A 14347-nucleotide genomic window follows, 5' to 3' on the forward strand; every position below is an offset into this window, starting at 1 on the left:
TAGAGAAGGAAGACACGAAGGTGGATGAGTGAGGATGATGAAGGTCTAGGTGGAAGCAGATTATTTTTGAAGTTGAACCCGCAGTTAGAGCATTCATCTTGACTTGACTTGACTTGCAAAAGTCCAGAGCTAAAGGTCAGAAAATCCACCTAAAGTCCAACTAATAACAAAAAGAAAAAAATACCGATCTTTTACACCAAGTACCAAGAGGCCAAACTGGTTTCAGCAGTTTCAAGGGCCTGGAAAACCAGATGATTGAAAAATGTTTTTGCTGCAGTTGCTGAACAGATACAGAAATACTGAGGTCTTATAATCAATGCATGGAAATTCTGAGGTAAATGTTTGGTCCTCAGAGTTTAAGAGTGCATCAAACACAAATGAATAAACATTTGGAACAAATACAGCTGTCTGGAGCACTTATTTGTCAAGTTTGACTTCTACTCTAATGGGAGAAGCCACAACTTCTCAGAATGGAAAGGTTGGGGATGCCTTTGCATTCTTTAGGACAAGCTGTAGAAGTGACAGATGAAAGAAAGATAGATATAATTATGTATATGGATGGATTTACATAGCCATTTCTGTTTATTGATTAACCTACCTCTGTTTTATATTCTCTCATTCACTTCTACAGCTTGTACACAAGAATGCAAAGGCTTCCCCAGCCCAGCTGAGCGGCAGTCCAGAGTTTGACACAGGACCCCCTCCTGGTTGGACATATTTGTGATGCCTTAACAATAATAAATCTAGCTACTACAGCTGGACTATATGGTCAAAAAATAGTAATCTTGGATTATTTCATACCAAATACAATTTTTGATTTTAATTGACTTTTTTTATCCCTTTTTTTCAACTGTCTTAAACAAAAAGGGCAAATGATGGAATATATTTAACAAAATTTTATTTTAACATGTCCTTCGGAATTTGGCCCCGACACAATTTTCAGCTAAATACAAATTCAAATACAAATTAATTTTATTTATATAGCACCTTTCATGACAGCAAAGACAGCTCAAGGTACAAAAAAACAAAATCAAATGAAATAAAATACAATAAGATACATTAAATTAGCCCCACACAATAAAATACACAAAGACAAACACCAGTGGAAAATAAATAAAGAAAAACCAGAGAAAGCAGAAGGCGCCGTCTGCCCTGTCCTCCTGTTGGCAGGGGTGTCAGTATAAACCCAAACACCCCAGCAAAGGGTGAGAAAACACTCGTAAACAGTCTGATAAAATAAATATGTGTTAAAATATCATAAAAAGTATACAAGTAAAATTCTAGATTAAACAGAGATGTCTATGATAAAATGTCATAAAATACAAAAATTCTAGATTAAGCAAATAAAATGATAAAATGATGTGATAAAACATCATAAAACATAAAAAGATTGAAGAATAAATATATATGATAAAATATCATAAAATATAAAAGTTTAAAAAAAATATATATATATATACACACATACATAGATTAAACAAGTAAAATGTTAAAATTATGTAGTAAAACATACATTTTAAAGAAGACATAAAATCTAATTAAAAGCTAATTTAAAAAGGTGTGTCTTTAATTTCTTTGAAAAATATAAGGTGTAAAAATGTTTGCAGAACAATACAGCAGATGTTTAAGTATCTAAATATATAAAGAGAAATACTAGAATGCACTCAGCAGAGCCTTTTTGATAGCAACAGCTTTGAAACGGAAGTCTCAACCACAAAAACCAAAATCTAATTTTTGACTCACTGGACAAGTTGGCTGCATTTCACAGTACCAAGAGGTGCTACATCAGCCAGAAAATTCTCTGAGGCTTAAGTTGCGGCGCTTTTAGGACATAATCAAAGACAGCCCCTTTATACACATCTGTAAAATACTGCATTTACTTGAAACCATCTATTAATTCATTGTTTACTGGACCAGCTAGATCTGTGTTCACCGGCTCAAGCTCCAACTTTGTCAGTTGGATTTCTGTTTGGGTGAACCTTCCCTCCATGCATACATCGCATTCTTTCTCAGACTCACGGTTTGCAGCTTTAATGTGCATGCTTACTGTTACATCCTGCAATCGCAGGACGCCACGCATTTCGTGCCAGGTTTGACTATCGTAACTGAGATACAAACATCATTTTCATTACAATCTGCAGCTAGTACATCCTTTTAAACACATGAATCGTACATTTTGGGCATCTCAAGAACTTCTTTACCTTCATCAAAGTGTACCTTCACACCATTAGCAGTGGCCCACTTCACTGAGAAGAGTTCTTATGGGAATGAGGGGATGTAGAGGGCGTTCTTCTGCATCACTGTACATACCTGTGCATCTCCTCTGCCTTGTGCCAACCCAAAAGTACGCTTTCTGTCTGCCAGCATCTTAGCATCAGTGTCTGCAATTTAATACTTTTATTGAACTTTCTATTGGTGGTGTGGGTCCAACGGGAAAGCAAAGACAGCCAAGTCACTTTTCCTGAGTTGTAGTCATGAGATTTTGATATTTCTTATTCTGCTTAAGTTGACAATGTTCTTGTGTTTCACCAGAAGCTTTTGCAGGGAGCTTCAAAGTAACTAACCCTTTTAAAATGATGTAATCGTATAGTAGTAAAATACTCATTTTCACCCAGTGCCTACGTGCTTTATCAATCCTTCAAAATGCACACATCATATGAGACTAAGTAAAATGGTGATTACATCTATTGTCAGAACTGTTTGTTATTAGAATAAGTTTAAAACACGTTCTTACCTTCTACTGCACTGAAGTGCCTATAGTTTCTGCTCAGAAGCAAAGTTCTTCAATTACAGAATTGCATTATAATGGACCAACGGTTGTTTTACGGTTGTTGCGTTATAAGTTGTAGACGCCTGGTTTGCACTCTTTATACAAAGGGTAAATAGTCGGGGTGGGTGGGAGGGACTGGATAAGATGCATTGATTACCATCCATAAACCATTCTGAATTGTTTTATGTATTTAAAATAATCTAGAAAAATTAATGGGATTTAAAGTAAATGAGGCAGGGTTTCTTGTTCTTTCTCAATTGGCAAAGAAAAACCAATGCAATCCAGGTACAAGTGTTTCTGCAGATCGAGTTTCTTCTACTGCACACCTGTATCTGAGCATGTGGATCCCCTCAGAGGTTGTGAAGAAGGCCCAACAGCATCTCCACTTTCTGAGGATTCTCAGGAAGACCCGTTTGAAGAGGGAGCTGCTGACCGTCTTCTGCCGCTTCTCCATTGAAAGTGTGCTGACATTTTGCACCCGCTGTCTAAAGAGGGCATGCGGCATCTTGAGGGGCCGCACACATCCAGGACACCAGGGGTTTGAGCGGCTGCCCTCTGGCAGGAGCTTCAGAGTGCTGAGTGAAGGACAAATAGACTAAGGGTCAGTTTTTAATTAACGCAAACCATGAACACCAGGTCATTTGTAACCATTTGTTTTCTTTAGATTATTTTTTTAAACTAGTTATTTCTTTTTTTTGTCTCTCAATGCACTGATGTGGGACAGTATCCCAATTTCATTGTACTTTGTATGAAGTCTCACTGTGCATGAGAAAGATTTATCTTATCAGCTCTGTTCCTACACAAGAACAGGCACATGTGCATCACACAAAGTAACATTTGACCCAGAACTTTATACAATAGTTCATTGTTTCCTTTTTACTTGATGTCAAAAATACAACAAAGGAAATCTTCTTAAAAAGGGACATTTTTTTCCGCCCAGCTGCTTTTTCACACATATATTATCATCCTCCATCATTGCCAAGCATGCAAAATGATCTTGTATAATTTTTGTTAGCAGAGTTTTTTCACATCCTGTTTTTCAGCACTTGAGCTTTTGCTGCTTTTTTGGTGCATCTGCTGAAAAACCACAGTCAACACTGACTGATAATTTGATATTGTGGTTAGTTGGTTCCCCATCTTTCAGACTATGGAGTGATATTTCTGCCACCACGTTGCACACAAAACCATCTAAGTTGCACACAAAACTTTATAAGTTGCAAGTGAAAATAATAAATATTTGCTTTTCAATAATATTTTATTCTGCTCTGATTTTTTTTTCTTTCACATTTTTTTTTTGCTTTCAAATAAGTTTTTTGCGTTTGCAAAACATGTTTTTGCATGCGTTGTGTCAAATCTCGCTTTTGTCCTGTCTTTGATTTTGCTGACCACTTTGAGCGCGACTTAGGCTACGTTCACACTGCCGGGCTTAATGCTCAATTCCGATTTTTTTTTTTCAAAGCCGTTAACATTTCAAAATATATGTGAACATTTTTGATCTCCTGTGTGACCGTGAAATGACCCAGAATTGACCCGCATGCGCAGAGGAGTACTCAACGGGGAACGACGTCTCTCGTTGTTTGTTGAAGTAGCTAACGTTAACAATAGAAGTTTGGCCTGAATAGAACTGTCAGCCCAAATATGAATCCCATCGGCGACCTCGCTTCCCTTCCACTGACTGGTCTCAGAAGCATCGTCCGCCATGGTTGATGTTTATGTTCTAGTTCCCGCCTACTTCAACGCAGAATTATGACGTTTGTAGTGTATCAATGACGTACAGGTCGGATTCATGTGGCCTGGACGGTAAGACGGCGGTCGCATTTGAAAAGATCGGATACGTATCAGATTCAGGACCACATACCAAAGTGGCCTGGGTCGCATTTGAAAAGATCGGATCTGAGTCGTTCAGACTTTCATGAAAAGATCAGATACAGGTGGCATAGGGGCAAAAAAAATCGGTATTGGGTCGTTTCAGCCTGGGGTGTGAACGTAGCCTTAGCGTGATATGACTGCCACTGCCAAAGCCAAAAACGTTTTCGCATGTGTTGTGTGCCATCTTACTTTTTTCCTATCTTTGATTTTGCCGAGTTAAGTTTCAGTTTGATGTGACAAAGCTGCCAACAAACAGCCTGCTGATTGGTCCAGAATCTAACCAATCAATCTTTCCTAGCCATATTTATCTAACGTGTCTGCTACCGAGGCTCAGAGGCTGAACCAGCTCTTTTTACCCTCAATTTTGTCTTTTTGGATGAAGATGTTTTTATTTTTTTTAATCAATTTAACAATAATTCATACTTTTTTTTTGCATTGGTTGATTTTTATGAAGTTAGATTTGTGAATTTTTGGCCAAGGAAACTGTAAAGTTTATCTGCTGACATTAAATCAACAGCTCTGTGTTTGATCTGTGAATCCTGCAGAGCAAATTATGTGTAAAAAGTGTGATTTTATTTAAGATCTGTTTGTTAAAACAAAACAATAAAAGATTTAAAGCACATATTAATTTATCCTGTACACATGTTTGGTATCAGATGAACAGCAATAATAAGCAAAAGAATAATGGCTCACCAAAGGAACCTCAATGTATTTAACAGAAGAAGCATTTTTAACTTTTATGTTCATTTTCACAGTGTCTCATGTTTCAGAAATTGTGAGCGTTTTAAAAAATTAGTCATAAAAAATGCTATTTTCTCTTACTATTTAAACATTTATCGATCAAAATAAAACAAAAGTTCAGATACAAATCTTAAAAAGTGTTACTTCCTGCTAGACGGAGTCGGAGCTCGGACAATTTTTTTTCTGCTGCAGACATTTTAAACAAGTTGGTCACTACACTGACATAAAGAAATACTAAACCCTGTATTATTTTAGCTGCTCCTTCTGGGTTCTACTCTGAGAGAAACGGGCCAGAATGGTTGAAAACAGTAGAACCCAATCAAACAGAACCGACGGAAAGTCCATGTCTGCCTCCAAGCACCGCCAATATGAGACTGAGACACGTGATTGGTTAGAATCTGGACCAATTAGCAGCTGTTTGATGGAAGTTTTGTCACGTCAAACTAAAACTTAACTCAACTAACAAAGATAGGAAAAAGGTAAGATGGCACACAACGCATGCGAAAGCTTTTTTGCCGGTGGCAATAGTTGCGCTCAGAGAAGTCAGCAAAATCAAAGATAGGAAAAAAAGCTCAAAAATCGTTTTTGAAAGCAAAAACAAGTTTTTGAAAGCAAAAAAAAAAAAAATTGAAAAGCAAATATTTAATATTTTCACTTGCAACTTAGAAAGGTTTGTGTGTAACGTGGTGGCAGAAATATCACTCCTTATCAAGCAAAAGAAGATTTTTATAAGAATAAATATGAGCCAGCACCCCCAATTGGGTTTTTATAAGCTTTATATACAGAAGTTTGTAAGTTTTTTCATTCCGCAGAATTAATTTTTCTTTTTTTTGCAGGAAAATGGTATTTAAGACAAGATAATGTAAATGTAAGGAGCGGCATTTCAAGCTATAATTTATCAAATTCATCTTTAAATTACATTTAAATATTAAAAATGTCATGTTGTACAATGGCATTCTTATTTGCACCTTGTATCTGCTCATGTCTCATCGTGAGTCCAGGAAGATCATCTCCCTGCTTCAGAGTTTCTTGTTTTCTTTCAGCTTCTGAAATCGCCCCTCCTACGCCGTGTCGTTTTTAATGCCCACTTTTCCTGGTGATTTATGATACGTTTCGCTTCCTAAAGCTCGACGCCTGTAGAAAAATGTGTTCATAAGCTTGACGCCTGGGCTGTACGTGGGAGGAGCTACCACTAAACGTTTTCAGCCTGATCACCACATGGAGTGGTGTCTGTGCATCTCTTTGCAAAACATGGAAGACATTAAGGATGTTTAGAGCAGTGAGGTGCACTGAAAGGTGGTTGGTGTGGCACGGTTTCAGAGCCAGATTTGCTTGTGTTTATTGTGATTTGCTCTGTTGAACATTTGGAAAAGCTCTGACACTCGTCTACAGTAAAACTCCACAGCTCCATCGTGATGAAACACTGATCACAGCATAAACTCCTGCATGCACACAATGCTCTGCAAATGAGCGACATCTGGTGGTTCCTGCACAACATGGCAAAGATCAGAAGCTAAACTTGTCAGCTCTCCGACAACAAAGCAGAGCACCTTTGTGCACAATATTCAAGACTGAAAGATGAAAGCAGAATTATTTTCCAACTTCCTTGGTCATAAAGAAAAAAAAGCTGGTGTTTTTGCTTGTTTTTTTATTCCTCATTTGTAGTTACTTTGGATAATAGTGTCGTTTAAATAATTAAACTTAGTTGTAAGATGTTCATAGAGGAAAATTGATCTCAGGCAGAGGACATCAGCGTGCAGAACTCCATGTAATGTGATTGGCTTCAAGGTCCTCTAGTAATAGAAAGCCATAGTCAATTGCACTCATACGGGGGGGGGGGGGGGGGTGAGCTTTGACTGTATACAAGAACTGGAAGTACCTGCTGGCTATAAAAAGCCAAAATCCCATAGACTTCTATGGAGAAATAAACAGCGGTTACTCAGTCATTCTACTGGTCAGAATAACTATCCTTGATCTGATACATTTTTTAATCTCTTCTTGATAATATTTTTTCATGATACTTTTTAAGTAGTGCAGTCAACTGAGCCATCAGATACCTTAGTAGAAGTAAATGGAGCCTACTGGCCTGCGCATCCAACATTAAAAACGTTTAACAGATTTTATGTGGCTCGCTTTCAAGGGTTAGGGGTGTGGACTTCCAACAAGCTCAATTCCTGACAGGCGAGAGTGGTTGCCACAGAAACGATGACTCAGACCAACTCAGACTGATCACTGCTTACTGATGTCGTCTGGTTCCAACATGAGGACGTCCATATCACGAAAAGAAAAAGCTGACTGAATTTACTTAATTTTGTTGGAGCCGGAGTAAGCTATTTTCAGTGGGTGACCGACCGACCGAGCGCTCGCTCACTCGCTCCTGTTCTCATATGCAGTCAGTAGGGTTGACTTGTATGGGTACAGGAGCTTTTTGGGTCATCTTGGCCCATGGAGGAATGTAGAGAGGAGTGGTTACATCTTAAGGGGAGCACAGGTGTGTCTTGCAGTTCCCTCGAGGGATGTCATGAAAATGGAATGTACCACTGTCGTGCATGTGATAAGTGTATCGTGAAGTGTTGGGAAGGCTAATGGAATGGGGGAAAAAATGGTGATATTAAAACATTCTAAAGATATTTCCACTTTATTTTCAAGAAATGCTACATAATTACATGATCAAAAGCAGTTCTGATGAACAAGTTTCCTACTTCATTGAGATCAATAATCTGATCCATCTCAGTATGAGTGATAAATCTGTACATGGTACTCCCACCTGAACAAAGCTGCAGCTTCAATACAACATGTGTTTACCAGAATGTAAACAGGATTTGGTACTTGACAAGTACATAAGTGTGCACACGTGCACCGGTTTGTGAATGCTCATACAATGCTCTTGGTCAGAAATGAGCTTGGATTGGGTCTGTGATGAACAAAAGGCAGCGGTTTCCTCACCACCTCCCTCCTGTTTCGCTCACACTGAAGAATCTGCAGAAGAAAAGAAAAAAACTTTACTACAAAAGATCTTAAAGTCCTACAGTATTTTTATGGAACGAATTGAACAGTTTTTAAATTACCATTACACAAGCAATCCGCTTTTGAAGCACCGAAATACAGTTGAAGTCAAAAACAGATTTAATGTTATGTAGTAGGAAAAAATAGATTAAATTGAGGCTTCTATTACCTGAAAGTAAACTGAAGTATTTCAAATAAAATAGGAAAATATTTTGGCAACAAGATACGTCTGAGGATGGTAAATACATTTTCCTTATGATTTACCATTACTTATTTATAAATTTTGTTCTGTGCCAATTATATAAAAATAAAATTTGTGCACTTAGATTTGGATCCTGGATCAGTCCTGTACTGCAAAGAGATCATCCCAGATGGCAAAACCATCATAAATTCGAATGGGGCTAAAAGGTAAGTTTATAAATTCGCGAACAACACAAAAACACGTGTTGGGGATATCCAAAGAAGGTTGTGGGATGCCTCCACAATATGGGGAAAAAAAACGTTTGAGAAATCTTCACAAACATTTACACAGCCGACAAAAGGTTAAGCCTGCAACCACAAGCAAAGTTTTGTTGACCTTTGACATCGAATTAGAAAAATAAAAATCACCTTTAGTGTCTACAAATGCAAACTCCTCCAATGGATTTTGATCTATCGCGTCCAAACTCCTCGAGCCTCTCTGCGACTCTACTTAAAAGATATCTTCTTCATCCTGTACTTGACGGTCAGCGGAGGAATCTTTTCCAAGAGGCTACGGCAGCTTCGCTGTCACACCAACCGCTACAGGAAATCATTCCTACCTCACTCCATTGGACTTTATAACCCAACATTCTTTTGCCATATGATAAACTCATTTGATGTTTGCTTTTCTCAAAGCTGTTTGCTAACTTATTGCTTCCCTGATAGTCACTCTCCGTCAACCGAAAAGCTGGGATCACTAAAGTATTCTTATCTTATCCAAAAAGTCTACTCATCACGTGAACAGGACTATCTAGCTCTTCGCTCAGTCATCCATACGACTTGTCTGCATCTCACCTACTTCGTCTTTAATTACCCTTACGTGTTGGATAGTTGTTCGATACAACCTGTTGCTCGCGGCATCCCCGAAGAAACAAATGTTCATGAACCTTTTCACTGTTCGAGCGGTCTACGACCTTGATATTTGTGCGGACCACCTATGTGATCAGTTCAGGTTTGACTATTTTTCACCCACAGAGAGCCTGTATTCACCCGTAGAGGCGGTTGTGGGTAAGCCCTAAAGCAGCAGTACTTACTAAACTTATTACTATTATTCATTATATTTACAACACCCAGCTTTATCTCAAAATGTTGTGATCAGGATCTAATTTCTCTTTAATTTTGCCAGCAGAGCAAACCCTTTGCTTTTGGTTTTAGTTTCAGAAACGTCTCTCTTCCGAACAGAGTGAGTAGACATTAAGGACTCTCAAGGGAATCCCAATGGCATCCAGAGTGAAGTCACCCTTTAGTGAAAGATGGTTTGGTGTGACCTTCTGACCTGAAGGTAGATGATGATCACTAGGACGCAGATGATCACCGTCACCAGAACAGCCACAGGAGTGCTGGCTGCTGCCAGCGTCGCCTCCTTCTCCCCCTCCTCATGCCGTCTCTGTGCATTCACAGAAGGACAGTCCGGATGCTCTGTTGGTGGAAGCAGAGGTTGGAAATCAGACGGAGCAGCAGGTGATTGTGAACATACCTGGCGGGGGGGGCCTCACCTATCACATGGATGAGCGTGCCGTTTCCAGTGAGCTGCAGGTACGGAGGCGGGTAGAAGGTTTGAATCTTGCAGCGGTAGACGTCTGTGTCTGCAGCTTTCAGATCAGACAGGGTGACCTCCACTGCGCCATCTGCAGTTTGACCTGAGCACTGCACCTGAAACACATCCCAGAGTCTGTACCTCTGCAGATATTCAAACTTTTTTCTTTATTCGTTTTTGTTTTTAATGTTTAGACTGTTGTACATTAATGCTGTTTTTTTTTTATTAAAAAGATTACATTTCCTTAAAAAGCTGCAGCAGCATCATCTGTCCTTGTTTTTCAGTTTATTAATTAAACGATTTTCACCTAAAAATGACAAAAACCTTCATCTTTGTTTAGGAATAAATCCTCGAAGAAGCCCTCACCTGTCCTGGTCTCCCTCCATGAGTCTCCGTTTGGCCTGTGAGGTTAAGGAAGAAGGAGCAGAGCTCCTGATGGCCGTGGAGACCTCTGAGCAGAGTCACTCTGAGATCTTCTAGGTTCATCTCCGGGTGGAAGGTACACCGGATCCGTGCAGTGCCGTTGGTGCTCTCCACCCTGTAGGGCTGCACCACCTTCACAGCTGGAAGGCAAAATGGAATTGAGATGTGTAGGTGCTGTTCAGGTGCTGTGCCTGCTTTAGAGAAAAATCTGGGTCTTAAACTAACACAAGTCTGTTTCCACAACCTTTGCACACACTCCCATCATAAACAAACCACACAAGTCCTTAGTGTAAAAACCGGTCATCATCAAAGTCATAAGAGACCAAACAAATGAGAAACAACACCTTTTTTTCAGTATTTTCGTGTCTTTTTTTGTTTTTGTTTTATTTCAATTAGATTGGTTTTTATTTCTGTCAGCTGAGAGACACAATTTAGGAATAAATTGGGCCTAAATGTGATGTGCTTGAACTAAACTAAGAGTATGCTCTCTATCTATATGTTGTAAAAAAAAAAAAAAGGAACTGATCATAATCAACCTTGTTAGCAGACAAGTACATTTTCTAACAACAAATTATGTTACAAACCACTTTGAAAGCAATTATATCATAAGCTTTTTAAATTTTTAAATAAGTTAAAACTTTGGTCCTGAAAATGAGCTCATTTATTAAATGTGACATTGGTCTTTTGTTACCAGATATTTAAAGGTCAACACAAACATTTTCTTTAAAAAAAAATCAAAAGAGAAATCAATTGAGTTAAAGAAGGTTGACCATCAAAAAGGGAGTTCCACAGGGTTCTAGCATTGGCCCACTTAACATATGAGATATATTCATTATTTTAAGGCTTAAAATAAATTCTATACAAGTTTTTTATGCAGATGTATGAAAACAAATGTAGTCATGTAGTGATACGTTACTCCTAATGTTGATATAAAGATACAATTTCCTTTTCCTAATGCCTTGAGTTGAATAATTGGATGTATCCACAAGATAAATAACATCAAACCAAGACAAACTACAGTAGTTAGTGAGCTTGTCAAGGAGCCTTTTTTCTGCTACTCTGATGGTCACTTGGTAGTATTCACATTTATAAAAAGAAATAAACACACATTTTAAAAGATATTTAAAAAATGTAAGTCACGCAAACTTTTTATTTAATACTTAATTTAAATTGGGGTCAGTTGGAAAAAAAGGGGATACCGCAAGGCTCTTTTCTTGGACTCTTTTTATTTACTTTTTAACTTTATGTCCAACATTTGTTATTTTTATTTTTTTATTTTTTTAAATTAAAGCTCAAGAAAGTATAAATTAATAAAAAATACTTAAACCTGAAGTGATACCTCGGACTAAAGGTTGTCAGAAGTTGTAGAAGGTTAAAAAAAACCCTCAAACTTTGGATTTTGTTAAAGTTTGTATTGATCTACTCTTTTGTAATCATCTTTAGAAAGCTTAAATTGTTGTATCTACTCTCAGTACTGCAGTATCTGTACTCAGGATCACTTTCTGATCTCAGGAATAAAAGGGAACATAAAAACTGAAAAGTCTTCAAAGTCAGCTCCTACTCACCACTGTACAGAGGCAGACAGACACCTAGGACTGTAAGCATCCTCCACCCAAACACACAGTCAGCCACGACCATCCTGCAGTGTTTCACTCAGGCACACAGAAAAACCTCTAATTGTTCACTAACTGCAGCCCAGATCAGCCACTGTCACTGATGTGAAACGTTAAAAAATGCTTCAAAAACAATGAAACTCATCTTTATAGTTGCTCGGCTCTGATGGAAACTGTCGCAGCGCAGGAAATGACGTCAGCCTTTGCCAGTAAAGACAACAGTAACTTTGGCAGCTACAGTTCTGCAGGATCGCAAATTCTGTTTTTTCTTTCAACCAATCTGAATAAAATGTAAATAGTAAGTGTGCTCATTAAAATAAACTTTTGTGGTGTCAGGTTGTTTGTCATGTGTTAGAGACATGGGAGAAGATAAGGAGGGGGTTATAGCTTTTTAGCATTTTCCAGTGTTTTTATGATAGTCTTGCACATCGAGGCTGAAACCTGTGTCCTACTTACCAATAAATACGAACGTAAGGAGAAAAAAAACTTGAAGCAGGATTTCTTCTACATAAAGGTTTGTAAGTCCATCTAAGTTCTTCCCCTTTCCACATGTCTGGATCCCAAATTAACTAATTTGTTTTAAACCCTTGTCAAAGATGAAGAAAATGAAGAAGAAAATGAAGGCAGTCCGTGATTTTTTTGCAGGCAAGCATGCAGAGTGGAAACGAAAGAACACAAAGTACAAGTGGAAATATTTCTTCACGGTGAAATTTTGATTTGAATTTATGCGGCTTCTGAAGTTTCCCTTTGAGGCTGAAATAACACCACGTAAGCTGCAAAAACATAAAACAAGCGAGATCGTAGTCCTGTTATTACCACAGCAGATAGTGAAGATTTCCATTCATCCATCCATTTTCTCAATCTGCTCAATCCCTATAGGGATCATTGGGTGAAGGCGGGGTCGCCAGTCTGCTGCAGAGACACATGACCACACTTTCTCACAGTCACACCTAGTCATCAATGAAGCTGTTAAGCACGTTTTAAACCAGGGGGGCTCATTACGTCGATCACGATCGACCGGTCGATCTTCAAGGACATGAGGGTAGATCGCAGGCCAGCAAAGAGAAATAACCAAAAAATATACATATATATTTCTAAAAAAATCTGTCAGTGAATCAAAAGTCCCTCCGAGAAGCACGAGACTTGATTGACATGGGCACCCCTGTTTTAAACACTGTTGGAGGAGACCAGAGATCCTGGAGAAAAGCCACACATGCATGAGGAGAACATGCAAAGTTTTAAAACGGTCCCAGTTGGGATTTGAACCAGGGTCTTCTCAGGTAAGAATGCCATCAACTATGCCACCGTGCAGCCCATTGGAATTACATTGAACTCTCAAAAATCTATTTTTTTTTAAAAAAGGTGACTAAATGCTGATTAAAAACTAGTAGAAACTAAGAATCAGAATCTCCTGCAGCTTTTGAAAAACCTGTAGATTTCAGCCAAAGGAGAGGGCACCTGTCCAGCAGGTGGTCGTGCAAAAAGACAATGAAGATGTTTACATGGATGGCACAGCATGCAGAAAAAAAGACATGTTTGCATATGTAGAGGCAACGTAAGCAAATCATTGGCTTCCCCTCTGCCCTCCATCTGAACTCCTGCTCTCTCAGCAGGACCAGAAACCTTCTCATCCTGGTTTTCATCTCCTCAACCTGCTGCTTTCTAGCAGACATTTCAGGTCCAGACCAACCAGGAAAAACAGACTTGGGGACATTTTATTTCCCAAAGCTGCCGCCATAAAGAGAGTAAATATGTATTTGTTTTTATTCTATATAATTGTCTGTTATGTGTCCACTTTTAATTAATTTAATTATGCTATGCTGTCACTAAAAGAGTTCTATTCTATTCTATTGTGTGTATTTGTTAATTTCCTGAATCATCAAGTAAATCTTTGATGAAAGTACGATGGGGTCACTGTACCTTACCATGGCGTGTTTGAGTTACAAGACTTTTTCGCTCGCCATTTTCGTAGCATCTGTAATGTTAGGTTGGGGTTGTGAGGGGCTGTAAGCTAGTGGGAGAGCATGTAAACAGAGAGCTCTCAGCAAAGGAGAGGGGAATGAGGCTGAGTGCCCACAACTCAGGGGTGAAATTGTAATGAACTCCTCTGCCTATGAAGAAACTATGTGTAGAAATCAACTCACGTGT

At 38.6% G+C, this 14347-nt stretch overlaps 1 protein-coding gene across 2 annotated transcripts in view; it reads right to left on the bottom strand.

The window, feature by feature from the left end:
* Positions 1 to 8113: 8113 nt before the first annotated feature.
* Positions 8114 to 14347, bottom strand: part of cd28 (CD28 molecule) — a 31852-nt gene continuing 25618 nt past the window's right edge. Inside the window, exons 1-5 of one of the 2 annotated variants that reach the window (XM_011489989.4) lie at positions 12152 to 12336; positions 10530 to 10726; positions 10123 to 10279; positions 9903 to 10045; positions 8114 to 8359 (exon numbers count right to left, since the gene is read on the bottom strand). In XM_011489989.4, the coding sequence (XP_011488291.1) occupies positions 8255 to 8359; positions 9903 to 10045; positions 10123 to 10279; positions 10530 to 10726; positions 12152 to 12224 (675 nt within the window). In that variant the 5' untranslated portion in view covers positions 12225 to 12336 and the 3' untranslated portion in view covers positions 8114 to 8254. Of the gene's footprint in view, positions 8360 to 9902; positions 10046 to 10122; positions 10280 to 10529; positions 10727 to 12151; positions 12337 to 14347 lie in introns of those variants that run through there. The other variant, XM_078939736.1, reaches the window with a different exon arrangement.

The sequence above is a fragment of the Oryzias latipes genome, chromosome 21 (assembly GCF_053564925.1).
Source record: "Oryzias latipes strain Hd-rR chromosome 21, Olatipes_Hd-rR_3.1".
Taxonomy (NCBI): Eukaryota; Metazoa; Chordata; class Actinopteri; order Beloniformes; family Adrianichthyidae; genus Oryzias; species Oryzias latipes.